This window comes from Diorhabda sublineata, chromosome 7 (genome assembly GCF_026230105.1).
Source record: "Diorhabda sublineata isolate icDioSubl1.1 chromosome 7, icDioSubl1.1, whole genome shotgun sequence".
NCBI classification, from domain to species: domain Eukaryota; kingdom Metazoa; phylum Arthropoda; class Insecta; order Coleoptera; family Chrysomelidae; genus Diorhabda; species Diorhabda sublineata.
Genome location: NC_079480.1, coordinates 8,766,932 through 8,787,032, shown reverse-complemented (window position 1 = coordinate 8,787,032; position 20,101 = coordinate 8,766,932). Strand labels below are relative to the sequence as shown.

At 34.2% G+C, this 20,101-nt stretch overlaps 1 protein-coding gene across 4 annotated transcripts in view; it reads right to left on the bottom strand.

Annotated features, from left to right (window-relative positions):
* LOC130446752 (uncharacterized) overlaps window positions 1–20,101 on the bottom strand; it is a 62,660-nt gene that overhangs the window by 30,474 nt on the left and 12,085 nt on the right. For all 4 annotated transcript variants that reach the window (XM_056783172.1, XM_056783174.1, XM_056783173.1 and 1 more), the window contains exons 7-12: window positions 18,492–18,700; window positions 16,937–17,066; window positions 15,174–15,457; window positions 10,473–10,574; window positions 4,088–4,116; window positions 1,300–1,932 (exon numbers count right to left, since the gene is read on the bottom strand). In XM_056783172.1, coding sequence (XP_056639150.1) covers window positions 1,300–1,932; window positions 4,088–4,116; window positions 10,473–10,574; window positions 15,174–15,457; window positions 16,937–17,066; window positions 18,492–18,700 — 1,387 coding nt within the window. The remainder of the gene's footprint in view (window positions 1–1,299; window positions 1,933–4,087; window positions 4,117–10,472; window positions 10,575–15,173; window positions 15,458–16,936; window positions 17,067–18,491; window positions 18,701–20,101) is intronic.

Genomic DNA, 20,101 nt, shown 5'->3' with positions numbered 1-20,101 from the left:
TTATTTACTAATCAACTGTCTTTTTCTTGTATGCACTTGAAATAGCTTTTTTGTTCACTTCTTCTTTGATGCTATCTTCCCTCCTGATTATCATGTTCTCAGTTCCAATAGTGTAAGGCCTTGCTATACAATGCAGCTTCCTTTGTCGACGTTATGATGTTTCTCCACTTTTCAAGACCTTTTTTTCCTAAACGTGCAATTTTCGTAAATTCACTTTCACTAACTGCCACCGACATTTGTCACTTTGATTCACTTCGCTCGAAAAAAGAAATAGCAATGATTGAAAGCAAATTGAGAAGAAACTGTTTATTTTAGACTTGTACTTTAATCGGCTGTACGGTACTTTGAGAACCAGGGCCTTCTCGATAATCAACAGTCAATCCTTTCTGTTCTGATCATGGTGCCTCCAACGTCGAACTCCTAGCTGGCACAGGTCCGCCCCAACGTTCTCCAACTAGCGAAGACGCGGTCTTCCTCCCAGTCGCCTTCCTCCAGGAACTCTATACATGGTTTTGCACGGGGATCGATCAAAAGGTATCATCTCCACGTGTCACCTCAGTAGTGCCCCCCGGATGAACGCCACCAAATCTGTCTCAGCTCAGCATACCTCCAGGTCCTCCACGCACCGTTCTTGCAAACAGGGCCAAATCTTTCGTAGGATTTTAAGGTACCTACAGGTGCAAGTAAGTAATCAAGATAACACCAGCGATTAATTTCCAAAATAAAAGAAAAGGGATCAATCAACATCCGTCCCTTCAAGGAGTCCGTAAAAAAGTTATTTAAAAGTATGAAAGGGGCACAATGATGTGTTTTTCCGCGAAATTTCGATTCTATCACATCATTTTAAGCTATCACAAATCCAACATTTTAATTCATTTATGTTTTGAAGTTCGTGATAACAAATTTTTACAGCTATAGTAAATAATCTCACTCGCCTGGTGTAGCAACTAGTGAACATAAAAACGGTAACGTCCTTTACACTTTCAAAATAATAAAATGAAAACTTTTGGTGAGGACGATTTCCTAGGCAATAAGCTCAGATATAGATTGCCTACTCAGAATTTTTGCCAAAAAGTGATTCGGAATATAATCGGGATTTTATGATAAAAGAAAATAGTTTTATGAACGAGTAACTGGCAAATACTCAACCAATCGCCCCTTCGTACCAAAATCCAAGGTTCCGTGGTACCCATTTTTGAGATTAGATTATTCTTAGCGTTATTTGAATACTTAAGTAAGATAAGAAAGTTTGAATTTAATGATTTCCAGTACTCCTTTATATGGTATTAAATTACACACCTGTCATATAGTCACTTGTCCCTGGGAAATTAATACAGGACGATTTAGAGGAATTGAAGAACGTTGCAGCTGTTGGGCGGGTTTGCGGGGTACGAACAGGAATTGTGGAGAGTTGTTGTGAATCGGGCGGGGCAAATGATAACGCTGATGAACTTTGAGGCATCTGTTGTGTTGATTCATTCATCTTTTTCAACTGCATCGCAACGAATTCCTTATTACGTGCGATCTTATTTGCCAAATCAAGTAAAGAGTTTGCATGGGATGTCTTGGAAACGGATACATCCAATGGCTTAGAAGGCTGAGGTAAATCTGAAGAGGTTGGTCTTGGAGTTTTCCCATTTTTATTTGTTTCTTCTTCTCGACTTTGAAACGATTGACGAGACGTTTGAAGTTTCTTGCTGAAATAATCTCGGAAATTTTGTTTTACATCTGTTGAATCCTGCAGTATGGGATAATCTTCATAATTCACTAAAATTTCTGGTTTTTTATACATCCTAAGAATACTTTTATTTATTGATATTGGAGGGTAGTTTTCATTATCTATTCGGTCATTGTTAAGAGTATCCCAAATAGTTTTCGAAGAAATACTGCCGTGTCTCTGAAGCACTTTCTCCTTGAGAGCTTCACAAATACCTGAAAAAAGTAGTCAAATATCAATCTGTAACTCATTCATATATTTTATGTAATTTCACTCTAAATATTACTATTATATAAATATGTGAAGATAAGTACAACTTATATATAGTATTCAACTTAAGATGAAGTTCAAATAAATAATCAACATAATTCAATGTTCTTTTGCAAATTATCCTATTAGTACTAATCTGACGTTCAACTATTGCAATTTCAAGATTTTATCCATTAACTCAGTTTCAAAATGAATCAAATAAATTTGAAAAAAGCAAGACCTTCCTCGCATTGAATAAAATGAAGGTCACTTCTACATTTGAATATTTATAGTACAGAAGGAAACAAATACAGCTTAAACTTCAAGTACACTAACACGTTAGTACACCGGGAAAAAGATTTTGCCCATAATCCATTCAGTAAATTTAAAAATAATAAACTTAAAAAATTTCTGTTTCATGTTGTCAAGTAAAGGGCGAAACGGATAATAGTGTCTGTTATTTGTTACGAGCGCATGTTTATGTTTTGTCGGTGAGTATGACAAGTTAAAACTTGCAAGTACTGGCTGATTTATTTATTATTCTTTAGCTGTGAATTCTTTCTTCGGCGTTTATGATTGTAGTTTAGTCCCAGTTAGCTCTCTCATCGTGATGTGATTTATATTTTTTGAACAAAGACATCTTTTTGTGGAGTTCGTATACGAATTGTTTTCGTTCTCGCAAATTCAGACTTTTAAGTTTTACAATGGATAAAACGAAGGAAGTATTGGTTGAAACTCGTCTACGTAGTTTAAGCAAAAGTAACCTAACCATTGCTGCCGAATTAAAAATACCTTGGGCTACAACGTGAAAAAATATGCACCCACCAGAAAGAGATAGAAAACGTTCAGGGCGGCATCGAAAATCCACAACCGCTGAAGATAAATGTATTCTATTGATCAGTAAATGTGATCGACGACTAACGGGTCCTGAGATGGCACCTCAGATCAATGAATCTAGGGATCTGACTTTGAGTATTTCTAAAGTGAAAAGGAGATTGAGAGAAGTTGGTTTTTTTGGAAGGGTGGCAGTAAAAAAACTCTTTTAAAACGTGAAAATAAAATTCAACGTGGTAGAGAGTTTTATGGACAACTGAGTAAAAGTTTAGGTCTAAGATAAGAGTGATTGTGCGCAGGTCAAAAGAAGAATGGATGTTAGATTTATGTGTAATCCCGACTATAAATCCGGCGGAGGCTCGGTGATAGTTTGGGGATATTTTGAAGGAAAGTCGATTGGAGGCTTGGTAGAAATTGAAGGGATTTTGAAGAGAGGCTTGGGGGACGAATTGGATAGGGATGTCAGAAAGCAGAGTCCTACTTTCATTTCACATCTTTAAAATATTTTGAAAAACGAATGACAACGATTATTTGTCATAATTAAGAATGCCAAAATTGTGCACCGAAATAATAAAAGCAAAAGGCATCGATGAATACAAAATTTAAATACTTAAAAATTACAGAATGTAGTTTTATTATTACTATATTTTTAACCGTATACAAAATAGTAAAATCGATCGTGTTGTTTTTATTTGTAGTGTATCACGAAAACTGTAGGGTGAGTAAATGAAAGAAAAGACATTAAAGTTAGGGTATGTAGATAGAAAAATGAGATGTTACAAGACAGAATGAAAATATAATGCAAAAGGATACCTTTTTCTTAGCCACATTTTGAAAATAAAAAGACCAGAATATTTATTTGTAGTAAAAACTTTGCTATTGTTTTTTGGAATTTTTTTTTAGCTATGAGAATTTATTGTGCACATTAATATGTTAAAAGTCTTTATAATATTCATATAATCCATACATGGATTTTGTGAATTAGAGGGGTTTGATACCGAAAAAATGAATAGATTCCTTCTGATTAGAAACAATAACAGAAGACATTCAATCCCTATGAGAACAAGAAATGTTATTGATGAAAAGTACAGATGATGATTGGCATTATAATTTACAAATCTAAAATAAAACCGAAGATTAAATAAGAAAAAACTTCTAGATTGTCATCATTATTACAGTAATTATCAGTTCGTTTCATTTAAAGTTTAAATAAGAGGAAAAAGATGTTAGATGTGTTGTACGTACATTTACATATACCATTAAAATATACAATTATTTTTGACTTACCAGTATCTAAATTATTTGATGATTTTGACCTGAAAAAATTAATATAACAGTATTAATAAATAAACAATTAATATTCAACCTTGTGTCATCATTATTTCTATATATATGCGAAATATATTGTTAATAATTCAAAATATATGTGGGAATATGTAGAATCAAACTAAGTATTAAAAATTAAGATCATTCGAGACCAGAAGATTGGTCAGGAGAGATACCGCGCTTAACTTGCCAAGCTGGGTATTATACAATCATCAACCTGTACCTGCGTTGATAATCCCGGTGTTGATCTCTATTTTTTCGGGTGCAGCAATCACATCCACGAAACAAACAAATTCTTAATGTCACTTGTTAAATAAAACTACTACTGAACACACTGTCTAGACCACCAAAACAGTAATAATCCGGACTTATGTGTTAGGTGGGTCCGAACGATTGCCGTGTAAGTCGGGGTTCAACTTTGCATATAAAGACATATAAAGTATGTTTAATCGGGACCAGAGTTTAAAGAAAACAACAATTTAGAAGAAAAATGTTTAATAAAGTGTAAGATAATAAAACAATTTACATTATTATGAATAAAGTAACCTAAACCGAAGTTATTTTGATGTCAAAGGCTTCATATATTCTAACAATGTTGCCTGACGAGTTAAGTTTTTCTTCTTCTCACGCAAAATTTCCTCGTAGCATACCAGTAATTTTTTTATTCCCCGTTTTGTAGTAGAAACGCGTTCTTCATTAGAATCTATTTTTTCTAAAATTTGTAACCCCTTTACAATTGAATCCTTCTGTTAAGTTTGCAATTGTCATTTGATTTACCGATTCAACTTATAGCGAATCAGTTTGTTCAATGTCTTGCTGATACTTACGCATTTCTATACCCTCGTCAATTGGTATCTTTTGATTGTGTGAATCTAGCAATTCTTGAACGTCATCATTATCGACCTCTAAATTTAATTGCTTGGAGATATCGACCACTTCTTATATTATGCTATCGATTTATTCAGGATCTGAAACTGATTCACCTTGGGTTTCAGTGGTGAAAAAAAATGGACACAGTTTTTTCCAGACACCATGAAGAGTTTTTGTGAAACCTCATTCCAACATTGTCCAATAATTCTAACAGCATCTAAAACATTGAACTGCTTGCAAGTCTTTAACAGCTTCACGTAGATGTGCAAATGACCGCCTTGTGTAGTAAGTTTTAAATGTTTTAATGACTTCCTGGTCCATTGGTTGAAGCAAGCTGGTAGTGTTTGGTGGCAAAAATATAACTTTCACACGTGGGTCGAAATTAATTAGAATTGCGGGAGGATGACCTGGTGCATTGTCAATTAGTAGCATCACTTTAAATGGGATTTCTTTTAATTTTCAGTAACGTTCGACTCGAGGAATAAAATGATGACCAAACCAGTCTTCAAAAAGAGAAGGTATCACTGAAGCTTTCGCATTAGACTTCCAAATGACAGGCAAACCAGCTTTGGATTTATTTTTTAAGGCTTTTGGATTTTCTGAGCGATAGATTAAGAGAGGTTTCAATTTACAATATACATCTGCATTGGCACCAACCATAACTGTTAATCGATCCTTGGCGGCTTTAAAATCTGAAAAGTTTTCTCTTTACGCGCAATAAAAGTTCTTTTAGGTATTTTCTTCCACAAAACACTGGTTTCATCTACATTGAAAATGGTTTGGCTAGTGTAGCCACCTTCATCTATAATTGTTTTGAGTTTTTATGGATAGAAAGATGCAGCTTATTAATCAGCGCTTGCCGCTTCTACACTCTGCGATGCTATGCCAATTACAACGACTCTTAAATCGGCTGAACCAGCCGTTACTAGCTTTAAACAGTTTATTTTTAGCCGCCTCCCCAGCTTCTTCTTTTAGTTTTTCAATTATCTGCTTTGCTTGCAAGCACATTGTATTTTGATAAACAGGAAAATTTTTCACTCTTACTTGATTATCACACCATGACTGTAGCAACGTTTCCATCTGTGTGATAATACCGTGACGCTTACGAATGATACTTGAAATCAAACATTGAGAGTCTTTCACAGCGTTCATAATTTTTTCTTTACATTTTATAACTGTTGGGACTGTTGATTCCCAATTCACAAATTTCAATTTTTGCTTCAAAGTCTTTAATTATATTCAGTTTACACTCCAAAGACAGTGTTTTTTTGTTAGGCTCAAGTAAAACGCATTGCGCGGGTAAAACATTTCCACATGGAACCTATCGCAAACTGGCAACCAAAATGAAAACCCGCGTATCTCCATATTCGTGTAAGTCGGGGAAATACTGCACACCAACACTCACAATTAGACTGTCTGACGCGCGATTCGATAACCAAATTATCGTCTTCAGAGACTAAGCTACTGACTTACTAAATTTTCCTACCAATAAACCTTATCCCGTGAAAATAAATTCCAGCGGGAAAACCTCCTTGGCGGGGATCTTCAAATTTATTCTTTGACTATAGAGCGGGCTGTAAGTTTATATCAGGATTATGACTCGTAGAGTGATCGGCAATACTTGATTTTCCGGTCCGTCCATATTTTAAATGAGCTATGTGCCGGACAATAACGTATCTTTTAGTCTGCCTAATATACTTCGCGTTACAATTACCACAGCTAATTTCATATATACCATTTTTCAAATTTGATATTTTATCCTCATGATTGCCCAATAATTGTTTTAATTAAAATCTAGTATTGCCGATCACTCTTCCAGTCATAATCATGACATAAAAAATAATTGATAAAAATGTAAACAATAATAAATTGTTGGATAATTTTGAAAGCATTGAAATTGCTAGATGTAAGAGTAGCCAATTCCTTACAGTCCACTCTATAGTTTAGTAGTAAAGGAATAGATTCCTGCTAAGGAGGTTTTCACGGTGGAATTAATTTTCGCGGGAGGTTTATTGGTGGAAAAATTTAGTAAAGTCAAGTAATTAGGTTTTAATCACCTTCAGTCTCTGAAGACGATAACTTAATTATCGAAACGCGCGTCAGACAGTGTAATTGTGAGTGTTGGTATATTGGTGGGGTAAACAGTGTGTTCAGTATGAATATCACCAGAAATTCCAGGTTCCAGAAATTCCAACTCAGTTGAACAAAACTACTCCCTACCTCTAAACCTCACCCACATACTTTTTAAGGATAGATAACTTACATACTTTAGATCTATTAGTAAATTTTATCAAGGATATTAAAATTAATATTCAAATAGTACCGTTGAAAAATTCTGTGGCTCATGGACTTACTCCAAGACATTTTCTTTCACACACACAATTGAGAGATTTTATTTAGTTTACTCTTAGAACACCTTTATTTGTAGTATCAAGGCTATCGACGCTCGTATAATCACTAACTGTTATGAACACATGAGAAATTTCGAAAGGGGTGTAAGACAAAGTCTAGGAAATATTTAAAGATTCAAATTAAGAAAAGAAATTTATGGAGAGTAAAAACTTGGAGCAGCCGAAGGAAGCATGCTAAGATTTCCCTGTAGTGATATGCATAGCAGTGCAAAGTTACAATGTCTTTTGTACAGTAGAGAAGTCCAGATAGAACTGAATTGGAAATAAATCACGGGTTCTATTTTGGTTACCCAGATGAATCGAGCACCCAAATATCACTGGAGAAATAAAATTTTCAGCTTCGAAGCAAGATAAACGATGAATTGGATCGATTAGGGTAATATCGCAGATCTGGGAGAATCATCATGGGGAAATGGAGTAGGAGCAAAGTGCTTATGGAAACGGAAAACAAACGATAGATAATATATACATAATATTGAGGAGATTAATAGAAAGAAAAATAGTATAAGAAGATGAATAACATTCATAGATTTGAAAGGTGCATTCGTTTCAATAGACAGGAAAATGGTATGGGATAGTATAAAGAAAGTACGAATCTCTAGAAAAATGAGGGAGATAACAAAAATATTATACGAACACGTAAGAGGACATTTCAAATAGATGGAAGAAGATTGACGAAGTTGAGGATAGAGATGAGAGTAAAACAAGGAGATAGTGTAACTCCTCTTCTATTTATACTTATCATAGATAATATGATAAAAACAATGAAAGTCAAGAACTATGAACTGGTGACAATAATTGGCTACAGAAACCTAGAACCGGTAAAAATAGATGCAGACGATATAGTAATAGTAGCAGATACATTTAAAATAATTGAAGAAAAAGTGGATACAACATATGGATGAAAACAATAGAAGATCTGAGAATGGAAGTAAATATCAAGAAATGCAAAAGGATGGTAAGAAAAAGTGGATACAACATATGGATGAAAACAATAGAAGATCTGAGAATGGAAGTAAATATCAAGAAATGCAAAAGGATGGTAATAAACCAAAAAAGGGGAGATTTAATAATGAAAGAACAACTATTGGAAAGAGTGACCACTTTTGAATATCAGGGAGTCATTTTCACAGAAGACAGAAAAATTGAGATAGCGAACGGAGTAAGAAAAGCAAATCAAATATACTACACTCTTAATAAGACAATTTTAGAGAAAAAGAAATAGGAAAAGACAAAAAGAAAAATATAACTATAACCACCCATAATATAACCGTACCCATAGATGTATATAATAAGAAATGAGGTAATTTCAGAAAAATCCAAATACGAACCAATAAGAAACGAAATAGTTAAGATATGTTTAAGCTGGTACGGATATATAGGGAAGAAAAGCACAAAGTCTAATAAGAAAAGTGACAGAAGTGCAAAGACACAAGAAAAGAAGTCAAGAAAGACCCAGAAAAACAGCAGATGGATGAAACAGCAAAGGAACGGAAAGAATGGAAAAATGGATAAAAGGAGAATGAAAACAAAAATCTCTTGAAAGGGCATAAGGAGTTCTAGAGAAGAAGCAGAAAAAGAAATATATTGTTAAATTATTCAAAATACACATAGAATCAAACTAGGTACTTCAAAATAGGATCTTTTGAGAATATTGATTTATTCTACTCTGAGAACGAACAATCATGATTTGAAAATTTAGTTAACGTATTAAGATTTTCCTGTAGCAATAGAAAACAAAGCACGCAAATTAAAAAGCAAAGTTACAGATGTCTTTTATAGAATGAAATGTCCACATGGAACTTGACTAGGCGATTAGAGATGGATCACCTAAATTCTAGTTTGAATACCCAAATATTAGAAAAGTCAGAGGAAAACACCCCAATATTATTGGAGGGTTGAGATTTTCAAGATTATGGAATCGAGATATGGAAGAATTGCATATTGGTATTAACTAGTAGAAATTTCCAACCAGTTTTGTATCGATAAAGGCTGATATCGTTACCAATGTCTGAGAAGCACTAAAAACATTTTATCGAATTGTCTACAAATCAAAAACAAAAAAAGAACAATTTATGGTTTATAAAAGAGCTCAAAGGTAAGGGAAAGGAAAAGACTGTAAGAACAAATAACAGGGCATTGAAAATTAGTTATAATAGGCAGTTCGTCGTTCCGGACTGCCAATGCTGTGGAACATTCTTCATTTTTGAAGAGCTCTCATAGGCAAGGACGATGGCGACCAAGGGGACTACAAAGAGATTACTCAAGCGATTAGAATAGACAAGGAATGGAGGAGTGCTTCAAAGCTAGGTATACCCGAGATATTCACCAATTTTGGAGAGCTCTCATGGCCAAGGGCGACCAAACGGTCTGCAAAGAGATTAACAAAGTGATTAGAATGGACAAGGAATAGAGGACTGCTTCAAAACTAGTGATGCCCGGATTGTTCTCCAATTGTGTAGAGCTTTTTTAGGCGAAGGCGACCAAGTGGACTGCTTGACTGCTTCAAAGCTGGGGATGCCCGTAATATTATCCAATTTTGGAAAGCTCCCATAGTCAAGTTCGATGGCGACCAAGTGGATTGCAAAGAGATTACCGAAGTAATTAGAATCGACAAATAATAAAATACTGCTTCAAAGCCAAGAATTTCCGGAATAATTTCCTATTTTGGAGAGCTCCCATAGGCATGGGCGATGGCAACCAAGGGGACTACAAAAATATTACCCAAGCAATTAGAATAGACAAGGAATAGAGGATTGATACAAAGCCAGGGATGCTAGGAATATCAAACTTTGGAGAGCTCTCATAGATAAGGCAATCAAGGGCACTGCAAAGAAATTATCCAAGCAATTAGAGCCACGATTCTTGGTAGTAGTAGAATATATTTTGCAATAGAATCTCGATTTGAAGTCCACATTTTTCTGTTAATATTAAATTGTAGTAAGTACCAGTTGCTTAGGAATATCTTGGTTGAGAGAAATTAGTTATTCCACTTTAAATTATTCCAGAATAACTGAATTGTGACACAAAGGTGAATATTAAACGAAATGTTTATTGTAACTTACTTCTCTATTTCGAAAGCTTCCTTGGGCACGTCATTAGTAATATATAATTCTGAAAACAGTGTAAGCGCTTTCTTCAAGTCGTAGTTGCAATACACCAGATACCTATAATTGATGATGTTGAGTTTCAAAGAAGCCAAACGAAACAATATAAAAAAATGTACCAATACCATCTCAAAGTAAATATGTTGGAAGGATACAAATGATAATATCAATATCTGGAAATTATCTAATTTATTTTATTTTGTTTACAATAACATTATTACTTATTTCATAAAATAAAATGAATATTATTGCATAGCTATCCGGATTTTTTTTAAGTAAACACCTACTACACTCGAGTAGTTAGAGCGGTGCCTATCGTGTGGAGATGCCTGTGGATATTGATTTTGAACTTCTGCAGGTTGTAATGTTTGGGAAAAGCCTGCATTTGTATTTGATTCCACAGGCTGCAGAAATCCATCGGTAAAACAGAGTCAGGTCAACGATCTCTAAATGTATCGACGAATCTGGACCTTGTAGAGGATTAGAAGCTGTTGCGGAGTATATAACTTTTTGGTTTTAAAAAGGGTTCGAAGTTTTTGTAAAGTTGCCTTGAATAATTCGACCAAGTGATTATACCAGGACAAATTGCTCCTAATCTCAACATCCAACAAGCGAATTTGCGGTGATGGTGGTATTTTCTACAGACAGTACCAAATCGTGGGCTGAGGTGTCACCCTTCTTTGTAAAAACAGCTGCCAGAATTTTTTCTAGATCGGTATTGATGTTTGGTATTGTTATTAATCTGTTGCTGCCAACAGATTTGGGTCTGAGATGAGTTTATTGGGACGGCTGTTTTAAACGACGAAACAACTATGCTATCGTTGACCTTGAGGTTCGAACCTTTCTTAGGTGTGTTATTGATAGTGACCTGCATAGATCGATGTTTGAGAAAGCTACTAAGCCACTCGATAAGTGAGGACGATCTTAATTTATTAAGGAAGTTGGCATGCCAAACCCTGTCAAAAGCCTTCTATATATCATGTGCGATTGCTCTGTATTCCCCATATTTCTCTATAACTTCAGTCCATACGCTGGTGACGACATAGGCAGAGATCCCCATTTGCTCTATGTTTACGAAAGCGGTATTGATGGTCGTTGATGATGTTAGCAGACTCAAATTATCTCAAGATTTGCTGGTTAACGACTTTCTCGATGACTTTGGCAATGTTTGGGACGAAAGCAATCGAACGGTAGTTGCCAGGAGCCTTTTTTTTTCACTTTTTTTGTATGTGTTGAGCCCCGGCAAGTTTTCAATCGGCAGGAAAGAAACCCTTTTTATATGATATAGAAAAAAGTTTGCATAGCAGACTTGTTCAGCTCCGCATTTATTTGATACGATTGTTGAAGTTGTGGCTTCATTGATGTCCAAGCTTTTGAAAAGGTGTTGCTACATCTCGGCGTGGAAATTCTATTTATGACATCGATGAATCATTTCCAGACAGGGTGGGTGGTAGTTTTTCTCGCGGATCGAAAGTTGAATTTCAAGCAAACATACGACCCAACAAGTCTGCTTTCTCGTTTGCGGTCACTGCGATTTCTCCTTTCTTTTCCAGTCAATGGTTGAGTTTTTGACTTACAAAAGTCTTATCTGGATATAAGTAACTCTCCATTCATTTTTTCCACTTCTAGATATAATGGTCAATGGTGAACTTTGCAATATAATTCTCTAGCATATGGGCAGCCCCTTAATAGTTTCTCTAGAATATTTAATTGAACACCATTGAATTGAAAGGACATTTGTCGTCAAAGTTGATCTATTTGCTGTAAAAAAATCCTGTGAGTGAAGTTGTCAGTAGTTTACTTCGAGTATTTCCAGTACATAATATTTCCATTTTTATTTAGTAGTACTATTTTTTGTATAAAACCACTCCGCACTACGATACATACACGTATATGACGTTAGGATGTTCAATTTATTAGTATATTTTCCTTGGTATCTTCATTATTAATGCTCATACTAATATTATTTAAATAATCCTAAATAATTGAACAGTTCTATAACCAGACTGCTAAAACTGCATGCGCTATTTCACCGTAAATGTCTTGAGGGTCCTAAGTTTGGGGTTTGAATCAACTGTTACTTCTAGAAAAGACTGTCCCAACAGGCACGCCTTCAGTTCCCACGCCACTAATTAGAGTGTACAATCTTTTTTCGTCCTTTTCGGAAAGCTCAGCGCAAACTGATTTCTTTTAACTTCTGATATGTTTGCTATATGATCCAGTTTATCTGAAATGATCAGGATGAATATAGAATGCATTTTGATTTTTATCATAATCGTTTGTAGTGATAAAGAGGAATTACTTCAGTAGTGTGGCTTCTATTGTAAATTTGTACGACTGTTTGAGTTAAATATACTGCTTAGCACATTCATATTGAATTAATATATGTACTAAAAAAAGTTTCTATTTATTTAAAATACTTAAGGGGGTAGGGTTATAAATTTTATTTATTTTCTAAATGAAAGATATAACGAGAATATTCTGTACAAATTTTAAATCAATCCTAGTGAAACTAAGGAGTTGCAACGCTTTAAATAACCAGCAGAGAGAGATTTGTTGATTAAATTTGGTTAGATACGGAGAATTTTTATAAGAGGAGGGTTTGTTGGAGTGGGCCCTGATATAGGAATTGCTCCTCTGTAGGGCTGATACAACCGACCAAGAAACTCCGGTAAAGCAGCTGCAATATTCACTATTTTCTGAATACTTTTCTCCGTCTGTGTGTGGCTGGCATCGATGACTCTATGATGAGTTAATGATCTTTTATTGATGGTTTATTTCAAATTTTCACGTATAAAAAACTTTCGATTTACCCGAAAACATCATTTTTGAAGTTAGGGAATATCAGAATTCAAAATCTACTGGAGCGATTTTTTAAAAAATTTAAACATCACTTTTTCACATAAATCAACAGGTAATCAGGAAGAGTCTTTTTTCTATTTTTTAATAATAAATTAACCGCGATTTTTGAGCTAAAATCGCGTTTTTCACTTCCAATTGCTGCAAAAAATATTAAAGTCACTTTTCTAGGGAATCACCGTCACCGGCTTATTCATCAATATTTTTCAATTAAAATTTTTACTGACATACCTCAAAAGTTGTATAATAATATATAATTGAATTTAATAAAATTATATTACTCACGTCGCCGCAAAAAAATCGCAAAAATATGCTTTTTTTCGCTTTTAACACCTTACCCCCTTACCCTTAAGGTACTTAAAGAAGTAGTTACTTTACACTGGGTACGTAAATTTTAGGTTTACGTAAAATTATTCTGTAAAGATTTGTAAGAATCTATGAATATAAATATCGAATTGTCACATAAATTGTTATCCTTTGCTTGTTAAAAAACACAGTAAAACTTTAATTAATATTCAAAATTTGACATTAGATTAATAAAAGAAAACAAATAAATAAAACATTGAAGGTATTTTAAATACAAAGAGGAATCATTTATCTCCATAACACTCGTTTTCCTGAGGTTCATCGATTATAACAACTGAGCTTAAATATCAGTAACTATGACACACTCAGCACTTGCCAATTCCTCTTGAGGCATAATTGATATTTTTCATTTATATACACTACCGGTCAAAATTTTTGCCCAACCTATAGTTTATAGTAATAGACAACGAATGAAAAAAATAAGATCGATTTTGATATTTTAAGAAATATATATAGATAACTATTTCGAAAAATAATCGTTGTCTATTTGGTTCCATTCATTTTTCAGAATATTCCAAAGATGTGAAGTGGACGTAGAACACTGTTTTCTGACTTCCCTGTCCTATATGTCTCATAACAAACTCAATCAGGTTGAGGTCGGATGACTGTAAAAGATAAATCATTACTTTCAATACATTCTTCCTTTCCAATTTTTTCAAATTCTCTCTGCATAGCTTCGAGGAATGTTTGGGAAAATAAAATTTCTGCTGAACAAGCGCTGGCCAGAGCGTAATACATTTTTTTAATTATTTTTCATAGCCTTTCTCAATCCCTTCAGTCCCAGGTCTCCAGTCTCCCTTTCTCCAAAACATCCCCAAACCACCACCATTAATCTACTTCTAACGAACATTTAAAGATTTGTCTTCAGTTGTTGTAGGTTTTCTGCGCCATGATTTGGATAAATATTTTACTGCACCAGTTTCGTTGAACTTTTTACTAACTTACTGACACTAGATCTTGTTATGAGATTTGTATTAGCACCCAAAGTATTAGATAATATGTTTATGTATAGACAATATTTAATGAAAAATAATCAGTATTTCTTAAGATTTTCAAAAACACAAAATATATAGAGTGATCCATATCACAAGATCCTTGTACACAACAATTTATAAAAATCGTTCCATAATAAAACTCGCATAATCTCCGTGGCTCTTGTACCTGGGAGTGAATCACCTAGTTAGAAATTATCTATTTGTACGTTAACCAGGCGTGGTATAAAAAAACGAATTGTATTTTTGAAATCGGCGAGAAAAACTGCTTGAAGAAGATTTATTTTCATTTGGTCATACATTTTCAAGCAGGGTGGTGTTATGGATACTGATTTTTCAGTTAGGTTCCGAAATTTGAACTTAAAACTGATAATATTGATCAAATTACTAATAATACAGAGCAATAAATAATAATATTGTTACAAATTTAAGTAATACTCACTTTTGGCAGTATTCTAAATTCATGTTGGTCAATTTTTGCATCGCTGTCTCAAACTGTCTAAACTCTTCTTTATAGTAAGGTAATGGGTTTCCAAAGTACTTCATATCTACAGGGAAACTGAAACTCCATCCCATTTGGTAATCTAGTGCGTTACTAACGTGAAGTTGTTCGTTTATAATTTTAAACTCGTTATTTGAATGGCGAAAATAAAAACTTCGACAAAAAGATAAAATTTGTTTGAATTCTCTAAAAATCCCTGTGACAACGAGGTGGGCGTTGGTGTTCTGTATAGAAAGGAGGACACAAAACCTATTGTTAAGTTATAACATAACATAAACGTTCATCAAATATTTTACAGAGTTCCTGTAATGTCGAATGTAAACTATAAAATTAGAAGCTTGTAGTACAACTAGCATTAACATTAAATAACTTTACTATAAACAACATAGCATAAAAATGGAAAAAGTACTTATTCTTTCCCCTTTTATTACACTGGCGAGCAAAAAATTGAGGTCACCATGAAAGTTTACGTTTTCAGATAGTATTCGCAAACTGTACATCTTTGCCTGTGCTTTTGTAAGCTCAATGCGATACTCTATATTAAAGAAAAATGCATTTTTTTCTTGGATTTAATGATTTATTCTGAAAAAGTAACAAAATAACATTTTGGGCAAAATCAACATTTTGTTGTTAGGGAAGATATGGAACGAATAAAAAAAAACTTGATACTAATAACGTGTATTCCCTCCTCTTGCATTGATGACTGCTTGAAGTCTCGGCTAGGCATACGGCAACAGCAATCTTCTCAGCTCCTAGGCAGTTCTTGGTGCTGGTGTGTATCTGCGGATCAGTCGTCCCAACTCGTCCCAGACATGTTCTATGGGATTCATGTCTAGGCTGCGGGCTAGCCAGTCAAATCACCTAATTTCTACCTCATCCAGATACTCCCTGACAATTATATGGTTGTATGTTGTTTCGCATTATCTTGCATAAAAATGCCACGTTCCCTCATAGTCATTATAAAAGGCATGGTCTTCTAGTACCTCCGTAATGTACCTGTGAGAGTTTAGGGAGCCATTTTCTATGAAGACTAACTCTGTACGAGCTTTTGCAGTGATTCCCGCCCAAACCATAACTGACCTACCGCCGGAAGATGCTCGTCAATGCAAACTTCAGCATATCTTTCTCCAGGTCTTCTCCACACTCATCAACGTCCATCTGACCCAGTGAGACAAAAACGCGACTTATCTAAGAACAATAACCAGCTCCAGTCATCATCATTTTAACAAATGTGATCTCTAGCAAATGTCAATCTTGCAGTCCCATGCTGGCGTTGCAATGGGGGACCTGTAGCCATTCTTCTGCATGACAGTCCAGCGACATGTCTTCTTCTAACGGTCCATTCACTAACGTTGACATTTCCTACTTTTCCAACTGAGTTCGCAGTGGAGCCGTAGTAGCTGCCCTATTCCGCAAACTTGTGGACACCAAAAAACGGTCATCTCGTTGAATGGTAACTTTTTCGCCCATACCCTGGTCTTCTAGTGCTCAGCCCAGTCTCCAGAAAGCGATGGTACACCATTTGCACACCACAAAGACTAGCACCAACAGCAAAATCGTACTCTAATACATAGAATGACAGCTGTCAAGTCTCGGAAAAAATTTGCTTTAACGCCCACTAACTTTCAATTTTTTACTCGCCAGTGTATTTCTAACCCGTTTATAGAGCACTAGCGTTACGTATTTATGAAATAAAAACTTACATCAAACAAAGTTACATCACAAACCATAGGATATGGATCATGGTAACTTTTTGGAAATTCCTGAAACAGTTTCATGATTTCTTCTATACCATAGACCGCATATGGGTTCTTTGATCCATAGTGACCTAACCTGAAATAGGTTTCACTTAATGAAATCTTGGGGGTCACGAGTTATGCAGTTGCATTTTTTGGCCCTTATGACGCGAGCGCTATCTCGCGATCAGTTAAGACAACTGGGCGTCGGCCATATTGTTGATGGGTTTTTCGTAAACGTAACCCGGGTCATCATGACACCATACTTTTGTCTTTCGATTCTTTTGAAGAATTACTGAAAGATAGTGAACTGTATTCATAGGACAGATAAAAACCTTGTCAGACTTAAAAATGAGTCGTGGGGCGCGTGGAATTTCTATCAACAATCCGACTGTTATTATATATTAACTGCTATTTGACATTACGCCCAATTTCGATTTTTTAGTTTTTCAAAAGCCTTTACACTGGATCATCAATCCCTATTATCGATAAAAACGTTCAACATGAATATATACGAGAAAATTTTGGGTTTTTCGCACAGGAAATAATGAGACTGAACAAGACTCCGTAAATATCGAAATGTCAAAGTTAATCTGAGACTCTGAAATTATTAGTTTGATATTTAAATATCTGAAAATAATCTCGATTACTCCTAGGGACGCAAGACATAAATTTCAGCAGGGAAATTCATATCAAGTGGAACGAAAGAAAGACTATTCAGTTGTATATTGTTTCATGGAAGGAAAGACACAAGGACACAAATATAAAAGGTTTTTTTTTTAGGAGAATGGAAAGTAATGAAAATGAGAAGTTATTCGGACATTAAGACAAAATATGATAAGTGTTAAATCCTGATTCCAGACGAACAAGAGGAAATAAGAAAATGGTGGGGCATGCATCACAAGTGGAATACAAACTTTGCCAAGCACTATCACACGTTCCCCTGGCAATACGACGAGGAAATTGTGATATTCTAAACTATCTTTATAGCTTCTTTGGTCGTAGAGTTTGCACGGAAAACTAGGTACTACAGTTTGTCTAATTACGTGATGAGTGGCCACTGGTACTTATATCTTATACCTTTACTCAACCGGTTTATAACCACACTCCAGAACTTTCTTCTGATAGCACTTACGGTCATGATGAGTCAATTTCTCACTATATTCCCTCAAAAAAGCCATATGCCATCAAACAATAATCACTAGCAAAGCTCTGGTATGTCCTCTCTGAGTAACAGTTATTTATATACCTTAACTGAGGCCGGGGAATTTAACTTCACTTTACAGTATTTGAAAGATCATCTTGTTAATGTTGATAATTTCAAGATACTCTAAGAAGTGAATACTCAATCAAATTTGATTTGAAATTATGTATCGAAATGTTTCAGAATATGAATTCTATCGTATACTTAGAGATTTAACCAATGTCAACTAGTTCGAAGAAATAAGAAGTTTATGACTCTCACACACATTCCTTCGCACAAATAATTGAATATAAATAAAGATCAGGTTAATGTACTTACTTTACCATCTTGGAGTTACTCTGATGGGGAATGGTTCTTGAAGTTACTGAAAAAATTGCATGGGTATGATACAAATGGACTAAATCAATTCGATCAGAGGAATCATAGATTGTAAAGAAATGTTCAAGAAACTGAGTGGCCAAATATTGTGCGTCTGGTGTACAAACGAAATTTTTTACAAAGTCCGGAATTACAATATTCTTTCCATCCTAAAATATATTTATTACTATACTACTATAAATATATAAAGTTTAATCTAATTATTTAGGTTTTTTTATCATTTATAGCTTTTTCGTTCTTATGAATGTGAACCATTTCTAAAAATTCTCTTTTTCGTGTATTAGAATCCGTGTCAAAAATTTTTCAAACTTCATAATTAATATTTTATTTTTCTTATCATATTGATGACCTTTTAGTCTTTTTTCTAAATACTGAGATGTCTACCCTATGTAGACAGCGTCAAAAGGTATTTGACATTACTTGTTTTGTTTTTGAGTGTTTTAGATTTTAATTTAGTAAAATATTTGGATAGTAAGTTATAAATAACATAATACATTATCCAAATATTTCACTAAACTAAAAATATCAAAAAATACCAAAAAAACGAAAGAAATAATATTATATACCAATTGTCTTGTGCTGATTGTGACGCTATTTACATAGGACAGACATCTCAGTATTTAAAAAATAGACTAAAAGGTCATCAATATGATAAAAAAAATAAAACTGCATTAACGAACCACGAAATGATAAAAAAGACCTAAATACTTTAATATTACTATTATTGGTATTGATTTGTTGGACACTAACACAACACATGGTTTCGCCAAGAAGTTAAAGACAAATGTAAGCGAAAACGAGAAGCTTTCTTAGCGTATAGAACGTTACAAACACCAGAAGCTCACAACAGATACAAATTGATTAGAAACGAGACTAATTCATTCTTTGGGCAGATAGAAGAGGAACATTAAGAACAATTCTCGAAAAAAATTGAGACTTCTACAGCGCCCAAAAACAGATATGGAGGGTGGTAAGACAACAACGGAAAGAAATAACCGAACTCTGCGAATCAAGTCAAATATCAGAAGACAAATGGATAAACTACCTAATAGAGCTATTTAAAGGAGAAGGTAATACTAAGAAAATCAGCATACCACACATAAGGAATAATATGGAAGTGAACATTTGAGTCCACCAAGCCTTGAAGATCTTAAAAAATAGAAAATATCTAGGATAGGATGGAGTCAATAATAAACTACTAAAGTAGGGTGGCCAACATCTTACCCGAAAAATTCTGCTACAGTACAATAGGGTACTTGCATTGTTTGAGAAAAAAATGGTTTTGGATTGTTTATATACAATTTTTATTACAATTATTTTTCAATATTTTTATCAATATTTGTATAGAAAACAATTATTGAAAATTCAAAAAATTTTGTAGGCAGTTTAAACATTTCAGTAAGGCCGCCATATTGCGTGACGTCCTAGATATGAAATAAACACTGAACATATGATACAAATCCAATACGACAGTTTTTCTCTAGGTTATTCTAAAATAAGAGTTATCATTAAACTTTGATTAATCTGGAAAATGGTTTATAAATCGTGTT